The sequence below is a fragment of the Oncorhynchus mykiss genome, chromosome 13 (assembly GCF_057628025.1).
Source record: "Oncorhynchus mykiss isolate SJ-2025 chromosome 13, ASM5762802v1, whole genome shotgun sequence".
Taxonomy (NCBI): Eukaryota; Metazoa; Chordata; class Actinopteri; order Salmoniformes; family Salmonidae; genus Oncorhynchus; species Oncorhynchus mykiss.
Window position 1 is genome coordinate 728,662 of NC_143034.1, and position 16,389 is coordinate 745,050.

A 16,389-nucleotide genomic window follows, 5' to 3' on the forward strand; every position below is an offset into this window, starting at 1 on the left:
TAGATTATAGAATGGATCATGGTCTGTAGGGTACCAGTGTTAGATTATAGAATGGATCATGGTCTGTAGGGTACCAGTGTTTTATTATAGAATGGATCATGGTGTGGTACCAGTGTTAGATTATAGAATGGATCATGGTGTGTAGGGTACCAGTGTTAGATTATAGAATGGATCATGGTCTGTAGGGTACCAGTGTTAGATTATAGAATGGGTCATGGTCTGTAGGGTACCAGTGCTAGATTATAGAATGGATCATGGTGTGGTACCAGTGTTAGATTATAGAATGGATCATGGTGTGGTACCAGTGTTAGATTATAGAATGGATCATGGTGTGGTACCAGTGTTAGATTATAGAATGGATCATGGTGTGGTACCAGTGTTAGATTATAGAATGGATCATGGTGTGTAGGGTACCAGTGTTAGATTATAGAATGGATCATGGTGTGGTACCAGTGTTAGATTATAGAATGGATCATAGTGTGGTACCAGTGTTAGATTATAGAATGGATCATGGTGTGGTACCAGTGTTAGATTATAGAATGGATCATGGTGTGTAGGGTACCAGTGTTAGATTATAGAATGGATCATGGTGTGTAGAGTACCAGTGTTAGATTATAGAATGGATCATGGTGTGTTGGGTACCAGTGTTAGATTATATAATGGATCATGGTCTGTAGGGTACCAGTGTTAGATTATAGAATGGATCATGGTGTGGTACCAGTGTTAGATTATAGAATGGATCATGGTGTGGTACCAGTGTTAGATTATAGAATGGATCATGGTGTGGTACCAGTGTTAGATTATAGAATGGATCATGGTGTGGTACCAGTGTTAGATTATAGAATGGATCATGGTGTGGTACCAGTGTTAGATTATAGAATGGATCATGGTGTGGTACCAGTGTTAGATTATAGAATGTATCATGGTGTGTAGGGTACCAGTGTTAGATTATAGATTGGATCATGGTGTGTATTGTACCAGTGTTTTATTATAGAATGGATCATGGTGTGTAGGGTACCAGTGTTAGATTATAGAATGGATCATGGTGTGTAGGGTACCAGTGTTAGATTATAGAATGGATTTATGATGTAATGTTCTAATCATGTCTTTAAAGTGGTGTGTGTGTGTGTGTGTGTGTGTGTGTGTGTGTGTGTGTGTGTTTCAGAAGCAGGAGGACGAGAAGGAGAAGCAGCCTAAGGCAGTGACATCATCTGTGAGGTCGTCCGTCAGGAACCACCAACAGAGGCTGGAGAACATCCTGAGAAACACTGTAGTCGAGATCAGGGTGAGAACACACAGTATTGACACATCTTTATTTAAAAAGAGGATTACCAGTATTCACACACACATTATTCACACACCTTTATTTGCAAAGTGGATTACCAGTATTCACACACACAGTATTCACACACCTTTATTTGCAAAGTGGATTACCAGTATTCACACACACAGTATTCACACACCTTTATTTGAAAGAGGATTACCATTATTCACACACACAGTATTCACACACCTTTATTTGAAAAGAGGATTACTAGTATTACCAGTATTCACACACCTTTATTTGAAAGAGGATTACTAGTATTCACACACACAGTATTCACACACCTTTATTTGCAAAGTGGATTACCAGTATTCACACACACAGTATTCACACACCTTTATTTGAAAGAGGATTACCGGTATTCACACACACAGTATTCACACACCTTTATTTGAAAAGAGGATTACTAGTATTACCAGTATTCACACACCTTTATTTGAAAAGAGGATTACTAGTATTACCAGTATTTGATCCTCGATCAACACTCCTCCTCTGATTACATGGACCTGATCCTCGATCAACACTCCTCCTCTGATTATATGGACCTGATCCTAGATCAACACTCCTCCTCTGATTATATGGACAGGGGGGGGGGGACCTGATCCTAGATCAACACTCCTCCTCTGATTATATGGACCTGATCCTAGATCAACACTCCTCCTCTGATTATATGGACCTGATCCTAGATCAACACTCCTCCTCTGATTATATGGACCTGATCCTAGATCAACACTCCTCTGATTATATGGACCTGATCCTAGATCAACACTCCTCCTCTGATTATATGGACCTGATCCTAGATCAACACTCCTCCTCTGATTATATGGACCTGATCCTAGATCAACACTCCTCTGATTATAGGGACCTGATCCTAGATCAACACTCCTCCTCTGATTATATGGACCTGATCCTAGATCAACACTCCTCCTCTGATTATATGGACCTGATCCTAGATCAACACTCCTCCTCTGATTATATGGACCTGATCCTAGATCAACACTCCTCCTCTGATTATATGGACCTGATCCTAGATCAACACTCCTCCTCTGATTATATGGAGCTGATCCTAGATCAACACTCCTCTGATTATATGGACCTGATCCTAGATCAACACTCCTCCTCTGATTATAGGGACCTGATCCTAGATCAACACTCCTCTGATTATAGGGACCTGATCCTAGATCAACACTCCTCTGATTATATGGACCTGATCCTAGATCAACACTCCTCCTCTGATTATAGGGACCTGATCCTAGATCAACACTCCTCCTCTGATTATATGGACCTGATCCTAGATCAACACTCCTCCTCTGATTATATGGACCTGATCCTAGATCAACACTCCTCCTCTGATTATATGGACCTGATCCTAGATCAACACTCCTCCTCTGATTATATGGACCTGATCCTAGATCAACACTCCTCTGATTATATGGATCTGATCCTAGATCAACACTCCTCCTCTGATTATATGGACCTGATCCTAGATCAACACTCCTCTGATTATAGGGACCTGATCCTAGATCAACACTCCTCCTCTGATTATATGGACCTGATCCTAGATCAACACTCCTCCTCTGATTATATGGACCTGATCCCAGATCAACACTCCTCCTCTGATTATATGGACCTGATCCTAGATCAACACTCCTCTGATTATATGGACAGGCCTGGACCTGATCCTAGATCAACACTCCTCCTCTGATTATATGGACCTGATCCTAGATCAACACTCCTCCTCTGATTATATGGACAGGCCTGGACCTGATCCTAGATCAACACTCCTCCTCTGATTATATGGACCTGATCCTAGATCAACACTCCTCCTCTGATTATATAGACCTGATCCCAGATCAACACTCCTCTGATTATATGGACCTGATCCTAGATCAACACTCCTCCTCTGATTATATGGACCTGATCCTAGATCAACACTCCTCCTCTGATTATATGGACCTGATCCTAGATCAACACTCCTCTGATTATATGGACCTGATCCTAGATCAACACTCCTCCTCTGATTATAGGGACCTGATCCTAGATCAACACTCCTCTGATTATATGGATCTGATCCTAGATCAACACTCCTCCTCTGATTATATGGATCTGATCCCAGATCAACACTCCTCCTCTGATTATATGGACCTGATCCTAGATCAACACTCCTCCTCTGATTATATGGACCTGATCCTAGATCAACACTCCTCTGATTATATGGATCTGATCCTAGATCAACACTCCTCTGATTATATGGATCTGATCCTAGATCAACACTCCTCTGATTATATGGATCTGATCCTAGATCAACACTCCTCCTCTGATTATATGGATCTGATCCCAGATCAACACTCCTCCTCTGATTATATGGACCTGATCCTAGATCAACACTCCTCCTCTGATTATATGGACCTGATCCTAGATCAACACTCCTCTGATTATATGGACCTGATCCTAGATCAACACTCCTCCTGTGATTATATGGACCTGATCCTAGATCAACACTCCTCTGATTATATGGACCTGATCCCAGATCAACACTCCTCTGATTATATGGACCTGATCCTAGATCAACACTCCTCTGATTATATGGACCTGATCCTAGATCAACACTCCTCCTCTGATTATATGGACCTGATCCCAGATCAACACTCCTCTGATTATATGGACCTGATCCTAGATCAACACTCCTCCTCTGATTATATGGACCTGATCCTAGATCAACACTCCTCTGATTATATGGACCTGATCCTAGATCAACACTCCTCCTCTGATTATATGGACCTGATCCCAGATCAACACTCCTCTGATTATATGGATCTGATCCCAGATCAACACTCCTCCTCTGATTATATGGACCTGATCCCAGATCAACACTCCTCCTCTGATTATATGGACCTGATCCTAGATCAACACTCCTCCTCTGATTATATGGACCTGATCCTAGATCAACACTCCTCTGATTATATGGACCTGATCCTAGATCAACACTCCTCCTCTGATTATATGGATCTGATCCTAGATCAACACTCCTCTGATTATATGGACCTGATCCTAGATCAACACTCCTCTGATTATATGGACCTGATCCTAGATCAACACTCCTCTGATTATAGGGACCTGATCCCAGATCAACACTCCTCCTCTGATTATATGGATCTGATCCCAGATCAACACTCCTCCTCTGATTATATGGATCTGATCCCAGATCAACACTCCTCCTCTGATTATATGGACCTGATCCTAGATCAACACTCCTCTGATTATATGGACCTGATCCCAGATCAACACTCCTCTGATTATATGGATCTGATCCTAGATCAACACTCCTCCTCTGATTATATGGACCTGATCCTAGATCAACACTCCTCCTCTGATTATATGGACAGGGGGGACCTGATCCTAGATCAACACTCCTCCTCTGATTATATGGACCTGATCCTAGATCAACACTCCTCTGATTATATGGATCTGATCCCAGATCAACACTCCTCCTCTGATTATATGGACCTGATCCTAGATCAACAATCCTCTGATTATATGGACAGGGGGGACCTGATCCTAGATCAACACTCCTCCTCTGATTATATGGACCTGATCCTAGATCAACACTCCTCTGATTATATGGATCTGATCCCAGATCAACACTCCTCCTCTGATTATATGGACCTGATCCTAGATCAACACTCCTCTGATTATATGGACCTGATCCTAGATCAACACTCCTCCTCTGATTATATGGACCTGATCCTAGATCAACACTCCTCCTCTGATTATATGGACCTGATCCTAGATCAACACTCCTCTGATTATATGAATCTGATCCTAGATCAACACTCCTCCTCTGATTATATGGACCTGATCCTAGATCAACACTCCTCTGATTATATGGACCTGATCCTAGATCAACACTCCTCCTCTGATTATATGGATCTGATCCTAGATCAACACTCCTCTGATTATATGGACCTGATCCCAGATCAACACTCCTCCTCTGATTATATGGATCTGATCCCAGATCAACACTCCTCCTCTGATTATATGGATCTGATCCCAGATCAACACTCCTCCTCTGATTATATGGACCTGATCCTAGATCAACACTCCTCTGATTATATGGACCTGATCCCAGATCAACACTCCTCTGATTATATGGATCTGATCCTAGATCAACACTCCTCCTCTGATTATATGGACCTGATCCTAGATCAACACTCCTCCTCTGATTATATGGACAGGGGGGACCTGATCCTAGATCAACACTCCTCCTCTGATTATATGGACCTGATCCTAGATCAACACTCCTCTGATTATATGGATCTGATCCCAGATCAACACTCCTCCTCTGATTATATGGACCTGATCCCAGATCAACACTCCTCCTCTGATTATATGGACCTGATCCTAGATCAACACTCCTCCTCTGATTATATGGACCTGATCCTAGATCAACACTCCTCCTCTGATTATATGGACCTGATCCTAGATCAACACTCCTCCTCTGATTATATGGACCTGATCCTAGATCAACACTCCTCAGATTATATGGACCTGATCCTAGATCAACACTCCTCCTCTGATTATATGGACCTGATCCTAGATCAACACTCCTCCTCTGATTATATGGACCTGATCCTAGATCAACACTCCTCCTCTGATTATATGGACCTGATCCTAGATCAACACTCCTCTGATTATATGGACCTGATCCTAGATCAACACTCCTCCTCTGATTATATGGACCTGATCCTAGATCAACACTCCTCCTCTGATTATATGGACCTGATCCTAGATCAACACTCCTCTGATTATATGGATCTGATCCTAGATCAACACTCCTCTGATTATATGGACCTGATCCTAGATCAACACTCCTCCTCTGATTATATGGACCTGATCCTAGATCAACACTCCTCTGATTATATGGACCTGATCCTAGATCAACACTCCTCCTCTGATTATATGAATCTGATCCTAGATCAACACTCCTCCTCTGATTATAGGGACCTGATCCTAGATCAACACTCCTCTGATTATATGGACCTGATCCTAGATCAACACTCCTCCTCTGATTATATGGACCTGATCCTAGATCAACACTCCTCCTCTGATTATAGGGACCTGATCCTAGATCAACACTCCTCTGATTATATGGACAGGGGGGGACCTGATCCTAGATCAACACTCCTCCTCTGATTATATGGACCTGATCCTAGATCAACACTCCTCTGATTATATGGACAGGGGGAGCTGATCCTAGATCAACACTCCTCTGATTATATGGACCTGATCCTAGATCAACACTCCTCCTCTGATTATATGGACCTGATCCTAGATCAACACTCCTCTGATTATATGGACCTGATCCTAGATCAACACTCCTCTGATTATATGGACCTGATCCTAGATCAACACTCCTCCTCTGATTATATGGACCTGATCCTAGATCAACACTCCTCCTCTGATTATATGGATCTGATCCTAGATCAACACTCCTCCTCTGATTATATGGACCTGATCCTAGATCAACACTCCTCTGATTATATGGAGCTGATCCTAGATCAACACTCCTCTGATTATATGGACCTGATCCCAGAACAACACTCCTCTGATTATAGGGACCTGATCCTAGATCAACACTCCTCTGATTATAGGGACCTGATCCTAGATCAACACTCCTCCTCTGATTATATGGACAGGCCTGGACCTGATCCTAGATCAACACTCCTCCTCTGATTATATGGACCTGATCCTAGATCAACACTCCTCTGATTATATGGACAGGGGGAGCTGATCCTAGATCAACACTCCTCTGATTATATGGACCTGATCCTAGATCAACACTCCTCCTCTGATTATATGGACCTGATCCTAGATCAACACTCCTCCTCTGATTATATGGACCTGATCCTAGATCAACACTCCTCTGATTATATGGACCTGATCCTAGATCAACACTCCTCCTCTGATTATAGGGACCTGATCCTAGATCAACACTCCTCTGATTATAGGGACCTGATCCTAGATCAACACTCCTCCTCTGATTATATGGACAGGCCTGGACCTGATCCTAGATCAACACTCCTCCTCTGATTATATGGACCTGATCCTAGATCAACACTCCTCCTCTGATTATATGGACCTGATCCTAGATCAACACTCCTCTGATTATATGGACCTGATCCTAGATCAACACTCCTCTGATTATATGGACCTGATCCTAGATCAACACTCCTCCTCTGATTATATGGACCTGATCCTAGATCAACACTCCTCTGATTATATGGATCTGATCCCAGATCAACACTCCTCTGATTATAGGGACCTGATCCTAGATCAACACTCCTCCTCTGATTATAGGGACCTGATCCTAGATCAACACTCCTCCTCTGATTATATGGATCTGATCCCAGATCAACACTCCTCTGATTATAGGGACCTGATCCTAGATCAACACTCCTCCTCTGATTATAGGGACCTGATCCTAGATCAACACTCCTCCTCTGATTATATGGACCTGATCCTAGATCAACACTCCTCCTCTGATTATAGGGACCTGATCCTAGATCAACACTCCTCCTCTGATTATATGGACCTGATCCTAGATCAACACTCCTCCTCTGATTATATGGACCTGATCCTAGATCAACACTCCTCCTCTGATTATATGGACAGGCCTGGACCTGATCCTAGATCAACACTCCTCCTCTGATTATATGGACCTGATCCTAGATCAACACTCCTCTGATTATATGGACCTGATCCTAGATCAACACTCCTCCTCTGATTATAGGGACCTGATCCTAGATCAACACTCCTCTGATTATTTGGACAGGGGGGGACCTGATCCTAGATCAACACTCCTCCTCTGATTATATGGACCTGATCCCAGATCAACACTCCTCTGATTATATGGACCTGATCCTAGATCAACACTCCTCTGATTATAGGGACCTGATCCTAGATCAACACTCCTCCTCTGATTATATGGACCTGATCCTAGATCAACACTCCTCCTCTGATTATATGAATCTGATCCTAGATCAACACTCCTCTGATTATATGGATCTGATCCCAGATCAACACTCCTCCTCTGATTATATGAATCTGATCCTAGATCAACACTCCTCTGATTATATGAACCTGATCCCAGATCAACACTCCTCCTCTGATTATATGAATCTGATCCTAGATCAACACTCCTCTGATTATATGGACCTGATCCCAGATCAACACTCCTCCTCTGATTATATGGATCTGATCCTAGATCAACACTCCTCTGATTATATGAACCTGATCCCAGATCAACACTCCTCCTCTGATTATATGAATCTGATCCTAGATCAACACTCCTCTGATTATATGGATCTGATCCCAGATCAACACTCCTCCTCTGATTATATGAATCTGATCCTAGATCAACACTCCTCTGATTATATGAACCTGATCCCAGATCAACACTCCTCCTCTGATTATATGAATCTGATCCTAGATCAACACTCCTCTGATTATAGGGACCTGATCCCAGATCAACACTCCTCCTCTGATTATATGGACCTGATCCTAGATCAACACTCCTCCTCTGATTATATGGACCTGATCCTAGATCAACACTCCTCCTCTGATTATATGGACCTGATCCTAGATCAACACTCCTCTGATTATATGGACCTGATCCCAGATCAACACTCCTCTGATTATATGGACCTGATCCCAGATCAACACTCCTCCTCTGATTATATGGACCTGATCCTAGATCAACACTCCTCTGATTATATGGACCTGATCCCAGATCAACACTCCTCTGATTATATGAATCTGATCCTAGATCAACACTCCTCCTCTGATTATATGGACCTGATCCTAGATCAACACTCCTCTGATTATATGGAGCTGATCCTAGATCAACACTCCTCTGATTATATGGACAGGGGGAGCTGATCCTAGATCAACACTCCTCTGATTATATGGACAGGGGGAGCTGATCCTAGATCAACACTCCTCTGATTATATGGACAGGGGGGAGCTGATCCTAGATCAACACTCCTCTGATTATATGGACAGGGGGAGCTGATCCTAGATCAACACTCCTCTGATTATATGGACAGGGGGAGCTGATCCTAGATCAACACTCCTCTGATTATATGGACAGGGGGAGCTGATCCTAGATCAACACTCCTCTGATTATATGGACAGGGGGAGCTGATCCTAGATCAACACTCCTCTGATTATATGGACAGGGGGGAGCTGATCCTAGATCAAATCTAATTATATTAGTCACATGTCCCGAATGCAACCGGTGTGCAGACCCCACCCAACCTGTTCAGTGAAATGCTGACTTACAGGCCCTAATCAACAATGCAGTTTCAAAAAATACGCATAAGAATAAGAAATTAAAGTAACAAGTAATTAAAGAGCAGCAGTAAAATAACAATAGGGAGACTATATACAGGGGGTACCGGTACAGAGTCAATGTGGAGGCTATATACAGGGGGTACCAGTACAGAGTCAATGTGGAGGCTATATACAGGGGGTACCGGTACAGAGTCAATGTGGAGGCTATATACAGGGGGTACCAGTACAGAGTCAATGTGGAGGCTATATACAGGGGGGGTACCAGTACAGAGTCAATGTGGAGGCTATATACAAGGGGTACCAGTACAGAGTCAATGTGGAGGCTATATACAGGGGGTACCAGTACAGAGTCAATGTGGAGGCTATATACAGGGGGGGTACCAGTACAGAGTCAATGTGGAGGCTATATACAGGGGGTACCAGTACAGAGTCAATGTGGAGGCTATATACAGGGGGGGTACCAGTACAGAGTCAATGTGGAGGCTATATACAAGGGGTACCAGTACAGAGTCAATGTGGAGGCTATATACAGGGGGTACCAGTACAGAGTCAATGTGGAGGCTATATACAGGGGGGGTACCAGTACAGAGTCAATGTGGAGGCTATATACAGGGGGTACCAGTACAGAGTCAATGTGGAGGCTATATACAGGGGGTACCGGTACAGAGTCAATGTGGAGGCTATATACAGGGGGGTACCAGTACAGAGTCAATGTGGAGGCTATATACAGGGGGGGGGTACCAGTACAGAGTCAATGTGTGCGGGGTCTTGGTTACGTTGAGGGAGAGGTTGTTTTTCTGGCACCACACGGCCAGGTCCCTGACCTGCTCCCTATAGGCTGTCTCGTCGTCGTCGGTGATCAGGCCTACCACTGTTGTGTCATCAGCAAACTTAATGATGGTGTTGGAGTTGTGCCTGGCCGTGCAGTCATGAGTGAACAGGGAGTACAGGAGGGGACTGAGCACTCACCCCTGAGGGGCCCCTGTGTTGAGGATCAGCGTGGCGGATGTGTTGTTACCTACCATTACCACCTGGGGGCGGGCCGTCAGGAAGTCCAGGATCCAGTTGCAGAGGGAGATGTTTAGTCCCAGGGTCCTTAGCTTAGTGATGAGCTTTAAGGACACTATGGTGTTGAACGCTGAGTTGTAGTCGATGAATAGCATTCTCACATAGGCATTCCTTTTGTCCAGGAGGGAAAGGGCAGTGTGGAGTGCAATAGAGACTGCATCATCCTGTAGGTCTGTTAGGTCGTTATGCAAATTGGAGTCTCGGGTCTCTTTATGTGACCAGCCTTTCAGCACTCCTACTCTGATTATATGGACAGGGGTGGATCCTAGATCAGCCCTCCTACTATCAGGCACTTTGTGAGTACAGCATATCAGTTAGACAGTCACTCACTCAGACAGTCACTCACTCAGACAGTCACTCACTCAGACAGTCACTCACTCAGACAGTCACTCACTCAGTCACCCACTCAGTCAGTCACCCACTCAGTCAGTCACCCACTCAGTCAGTCACCCACTCAGTCAGTCACCCACTCAGACAGTCATTCAGACAGTCACTCACACTGACCGTCACTCACACTGACTGTCACTCACTCAGACAGTCAGTCACTCAGACAGTCACTCAGTCAGATAGTTAGTCACCCGCTCAGACTGTCACCCGCTCAGACTGTCACCCGCTCAGACTGTCACCCGCTCAGACTGTCACCCGCTCAGACTGTCACCCGCTCAGACTGTCACCCGCTCAGGCAGTCACCCGCTCAGGCAGTCACCCGCTCAGACTGTCACCCGCTCAGACTGTCACCCGCTCAGACTGTCACCCGCTCAGGCAGTCACCCGCTCAGGCAGTCACCCGCTCAGGCAGTCACCCGCTCAGGCAGTCACCCGCTCAGACTGTCACCCGCTCAGACTGTCACCCGCTCAGACTGTCACCCGCTCAGACTGTCACCCGCTCAGACTGTCACCCGCTCAGACAGTCACCCGCTCAGACAGTCACCCGCTCAGACAGTCACCCGCTCAGGCAGTCACCCGCTCAGACACTCACTCAGATAGTCGGTCAGTCACTCAGTCAGACACTCAGTCAGATAGTCAGACACACACTCACTCAGATAGACAGACAGACACTCACTCAGACAGACACTCACTCAGACAGACACTCACTCAGACAGACACTCACTCAGACAGACACTCACTCAGACAGACACTCACTCAGACAGACACTCACTCAGACAGACACTCACTCAGACAGACACTCGGTCAGTCACTCACTCACTTGGACAGTCAGCTAGCTAGTCAGTCAGACAGACACTTGGTCAGATAGTCAGTCAGACAGACACTCGGTCAGATAGTCACTCACTTGGACAGTCACTCAGATAGTCAGACAATATTTGGTGTTTTACGTAATTGTCTCTGTACCTCTTTCTCTCTCTCTCCAGTTTCTCTCTGTCTCTCTCTCTAGTATCTCTCCATCTATCTACTTCTTTCTCTCTCTCTCTCTCTCCAGTTTCTCTCCATTTCTCTCTCCAGTATCTCTACATCTGCCTCGCTCTCCAGTATCTCTCCATCTATCTGCCTCGCTCTCTCTCTCCAATATCTCTCCATCTATCTGTCTCTCTCTCTCTCCAATATCTCTCCATCTATCTGCCTCTCTCTCTCCAGTATCTCTCCATCTATCTGCCTCTCTCCAGTATCTCTCCGTCTATCTGCCTCTCTCTCCAGTATCTCTCCCTCTCTCTCCAGTATCTCTCCATCTATCTGTCTCTCTCTCTCTCCAGTATCTCTCCATCTATCTGCTGCTCTCTCTCTCTCCAATATCTCTCCATCTATCTGCCTCTCTCTCTCCATCTCTCTCCAATATCTCTCCATCTACCTGCCTCTCTCTCTCTCCAGTTTCTCTCCATCTCTCTCTCTCCAATATCTCTCCATCTTTCTGCCTCTCTCTCTCCAGTATCTCTCCATCTATCTGCCTCTCTCCAGTTTCTCTCTCTGTCTCTCTCTCGCTCTCTCTCCAGTATCTCTCTATCTATCCGTCTCTCTATCTATCCGTCTCTCTCTCTCTCCAGTATCTCTCCATCTATCTGTCTCTCAATTTCAATTCAATTCAATTCAAGGGCTTTATTGGCATGGGAAACATGTGTTAACATTGCCAAAGCAAGTGAGGTAGACAACATACAAAGTGAATATATAAAGTGAAAAACAACAAAAATTAACAGTAAACATTACACATACAGAGGTTTCAAAACAGTAAAGACATTACAAATGTCATATTATATATATATATATATACAGTGTTTTAACAATGTACAAATGGTTAAAGGACACAAGATAAAATAAATAAGCATAAATATGGGTTGTATTTACAATGGTGTGTGTTCTTCACTGGTTGCCCTTTTCTCGTGGCAACAGGTGACAAATCTTGCTGCTTTGATGGCACACTGTGGAATTTCACCCAGTAGATATGGGAGTTTTTCAAATTTGGATTTGTTTTCGAATTCTTTGTGGATCTGTGTAATCTGAGGGAAATATGTCTCTCTAATATGGTCATACATTGGGCAGGAGGTTAGGAAGTGCAGCTCAGTTTCCACCTCATTTTGTGGGCAGTGAGCACATAGCCTGTCTTCTCTTGAGAGCCATGTCTGCCTACGGCGGCCTTTCTCAATAGCAAGGCTATGCTCACTGAGTCTGTACATAGTCAAAGCTTTCCTTAATTTTGGGTCAGTCACAGTGGTCAGGTATTCTGCTGCTGTGTACTCTCCAGTATCTCTCCATCTATCTGTCTCTCTCTCTCTCCAGTATCTCTCCATCTATCTGCCTCTCTCCAGTATCTCTCCATCTATCTGTCTCTCTCTCTCTCCAGTATCTCTCCATCTATCTGCCTCTCTCTCTCTCTCCAGTATCTCCATCTATCTGCCTCTCTCCAGTATCTCCATCTATCTGTCTCTCTCTCTCTCCAGTATCTCTCCATCTATCTGCCTCTCTCCAGTATCTCTCCATCTATCTGTCTCTCTCTCTCTCTAGTATCTCTCCATCTATCTGCCTCTCTCTCTCTCTCTCTCCAGTATCTCTCCATCTATCTGCCTCTCTCTCTCTCTCCAGTATCTCTCATCTCTCTCTCTCTCTCTCTCCAGTATCTCTCCATCTATCTGCCTCTCTCCAGTATCTCTCCATCTATCTCTATCTGTCTCTCTCTCTCTCCAGTATCTCTCCATCTATCTGCCTCTCTCTCTCTCTCCAGTATCTCCATCTATCTGCCTCTCTCCAGTATCTCTACATCTATCTCTCTCTCTCCAGTATCTCTCCATCTATCTTCTCTCTCTCTCCAGTATCTCTCCATCTATCTTCTCTCTCTCTCCAGTATCTCTCCATCTATCTTCTCTCTCTCTCCAATATCTCTCCATCTATCTGCCTCTCTCCAGTATCTCTCCATCTATCTGTCTCTCTCTCTCTCCAGTATCTCTCCATCTATCTGGCTCTCTCTCTCTCTCCAGTATCTCTCCATCTATCTGTCTCTCTCTCTCTCCAGTATCTCTCCATCTATCTTCTCTCTCTCTCCAGTATCTCTCCATCTATCTTCTCTCTCTCTCCAATATCTCTCCATCTATCTGCCTCTCTCCAGTATCTCTCCATCTATCTGTCTCTCTCTCTCTCCAGTATCTCCATCTATCTGCCTCTCTTCAGTATCTCTCCATCTATCTGTCTCTCTCTCTCCAGTATCTCTCCATCTATCTGCCTCTCTCTCTCTCTCCAGTATCTCTCCATCTATCTGCCTCTCTCCAGTATCTCTCCATCTATCTGCCTCTCTCCAGTATCTCTCCATCTATCTGCCTCTCTCTCTCTCTCCAATATCTCTCCATCTATCTGCCTCTCTCTCTCTCCAATATCTCTCCATCTATCTCTCTCTCTCTCTCTCTCTCTCGCTCTCCAATATCTCTCCATCTAGCCTTCACCCCAATGCTCTTATCTATTTGTTTTTAACTTACTTCTCACTTCATTAATAGAGATCCATAAAGATTAAATAAAGATAAAGATTTAATAAATATTTCTGAAATGTGCACTGGTTCACTTCCTCGTGGATTTAACAGAATGTAGTGGTGTTAATATTGTAAATCTATGAGGAGGAGGACAAAGCTAATCTCAAGGAAGGAGAGAATCACGAGGGAGAGGGAAGGAGAGAAACATGGAGAGAGTCCAGATCCCAGGAGCTCTGAAACCAGGTTAATGACAGATGGTGTCTATTAGACTGAAACCAGGTTAATGACAGATGGTGTCGATTAGACTGAAACCAGGTTAATGACAGATGGTGTGTATTAGACTCTGAAACCAGGTTAATGACAGATGGTGTGTATTAGACTGAAACCAGGCTAATGACAGATGGTGTGTATTAGACTCTGAAACCAGGTTAATGACAGATGGTGTGTATTAGACTCTGAAACCAGGTTAATGACAGATGGTGTGTATTAGACTGAAACCAGGTTAATGACAGATGGTGTGTATAATGACAGATGGTGTGTATTAGACTGAAACCAGGTTAATGACAGACGGTGTGTATTATACCCTGAAACCAGGTTAATGACAGATGGTGTGTATTAGACTGAAACCAGGTTAATGACAGATGGTGTGTATTAGACTGAAACCAGGTTAATGACAGATGGTGTGTATTAGACTGAAACCAGGTTAATGACAGATGGTGTGTATTAGACTCTGAAACCAGGTTAATGACAGATGGTGTGTATTAGACTGAAACCAGGTTAATGACAGATGGTGTGTATTATACTGAAACCAGGTTAATGACAGATGGTGTGTATTAGACTGAAACCAGGTTAATGACAGATGGTGTGTATTAGACTGAAACCAGGTTAATGACAGATGGTGTGTATTAGACTGAAACCAGGTTAATGATAGATGGTGTGTATTAGACTGAAACCAGGTTAATGACAGATGGTGTGTATTAGACTCTGAAACCAGGTTAATGACAGATGGTGTGTATTAGACTGAAACCAGGTTAATGACAGATGGTGTGTATTAGACTGAAACCAGGTTAATGACAGATGGTGTGTATTAGGCTGAAACCAGGTTAATGACAGATGGTGTGTATTAGACTCTGAAACCAGGTTAACGACAGATGGTGTGTATTAGGCTGAAACCAGGTTAATTACAAATGGTGTGTATTAGACTGAAACCAGGTTAATGACAGATGGTGTGTATTATACCCTGAAACCAGGTTAATGACAGATGGTGTGTATTAGACTGAAACCAGGTTAATGACAGATGGTGTGTATTAGACTGAAACCAGGTTAATGACAGATGGTGTGTATTAGACTGAAACCAGGTTAATGACAGATGGTGTGTATTAGACTGAAACCAGGTTAATTACAGATGGTGTGTATTAGACTGAAACCAAGTTAATGACAGATGGTGTGTATTAGATTCTGAAACCAGGTTAACGACAGATGGTGTGTATTAGACTCTGAAACCAGGTTAATGACAGATGGTGTGTATTAGACTGAAACCAGGTTAATGACAGATGGTGTGTATTATACTGAAACAGGTTAATGACAGATGGTGTGTATTAGACTGAAACCAGGTTAATGACAGATGCTGTGTATTAGACTGAAACCAGGTTAATGACAGACGGTGTGTATTATACCCTGAAACCAGGTTAATGACAGATGGTGTGTATTAGACTGAAACCAGGTTAATGACAGATGGTGT

The 16,389-nt window shown here is 43.9% G+C and overlaps 1 protein-coding gene across 3 annotated transcripts in view; it reads left to right on the forward strand.

The window, feature by feature from the left end:
* chtf18 (CTF18, chromosome transmission fidelity factor 18 homolog (S. cerevisiae)) overlaps positions 1 to 16,389 on the forward strand; it is a 54,906-nt gene that overhangs the window by 32,655 nt on the left and 5,862 nt on the right. The window contains exon 20 of one of the 3 annotated variants that reach the window (XM_090194621.1): positions 1,166 to 1,285. In XM_090194621.1, the coding sequence (XP_090050747.1) occupies positions 1,166 to 1,285 (120 nt within the window). The remainder of the gene's footprint in view (positions 1 to 1,165; positions 1,286 to 16,389) is intronic. The other 2 variants (XM_090194622.1, XM_090194623.1) reach the window with 2 other exon arrangements.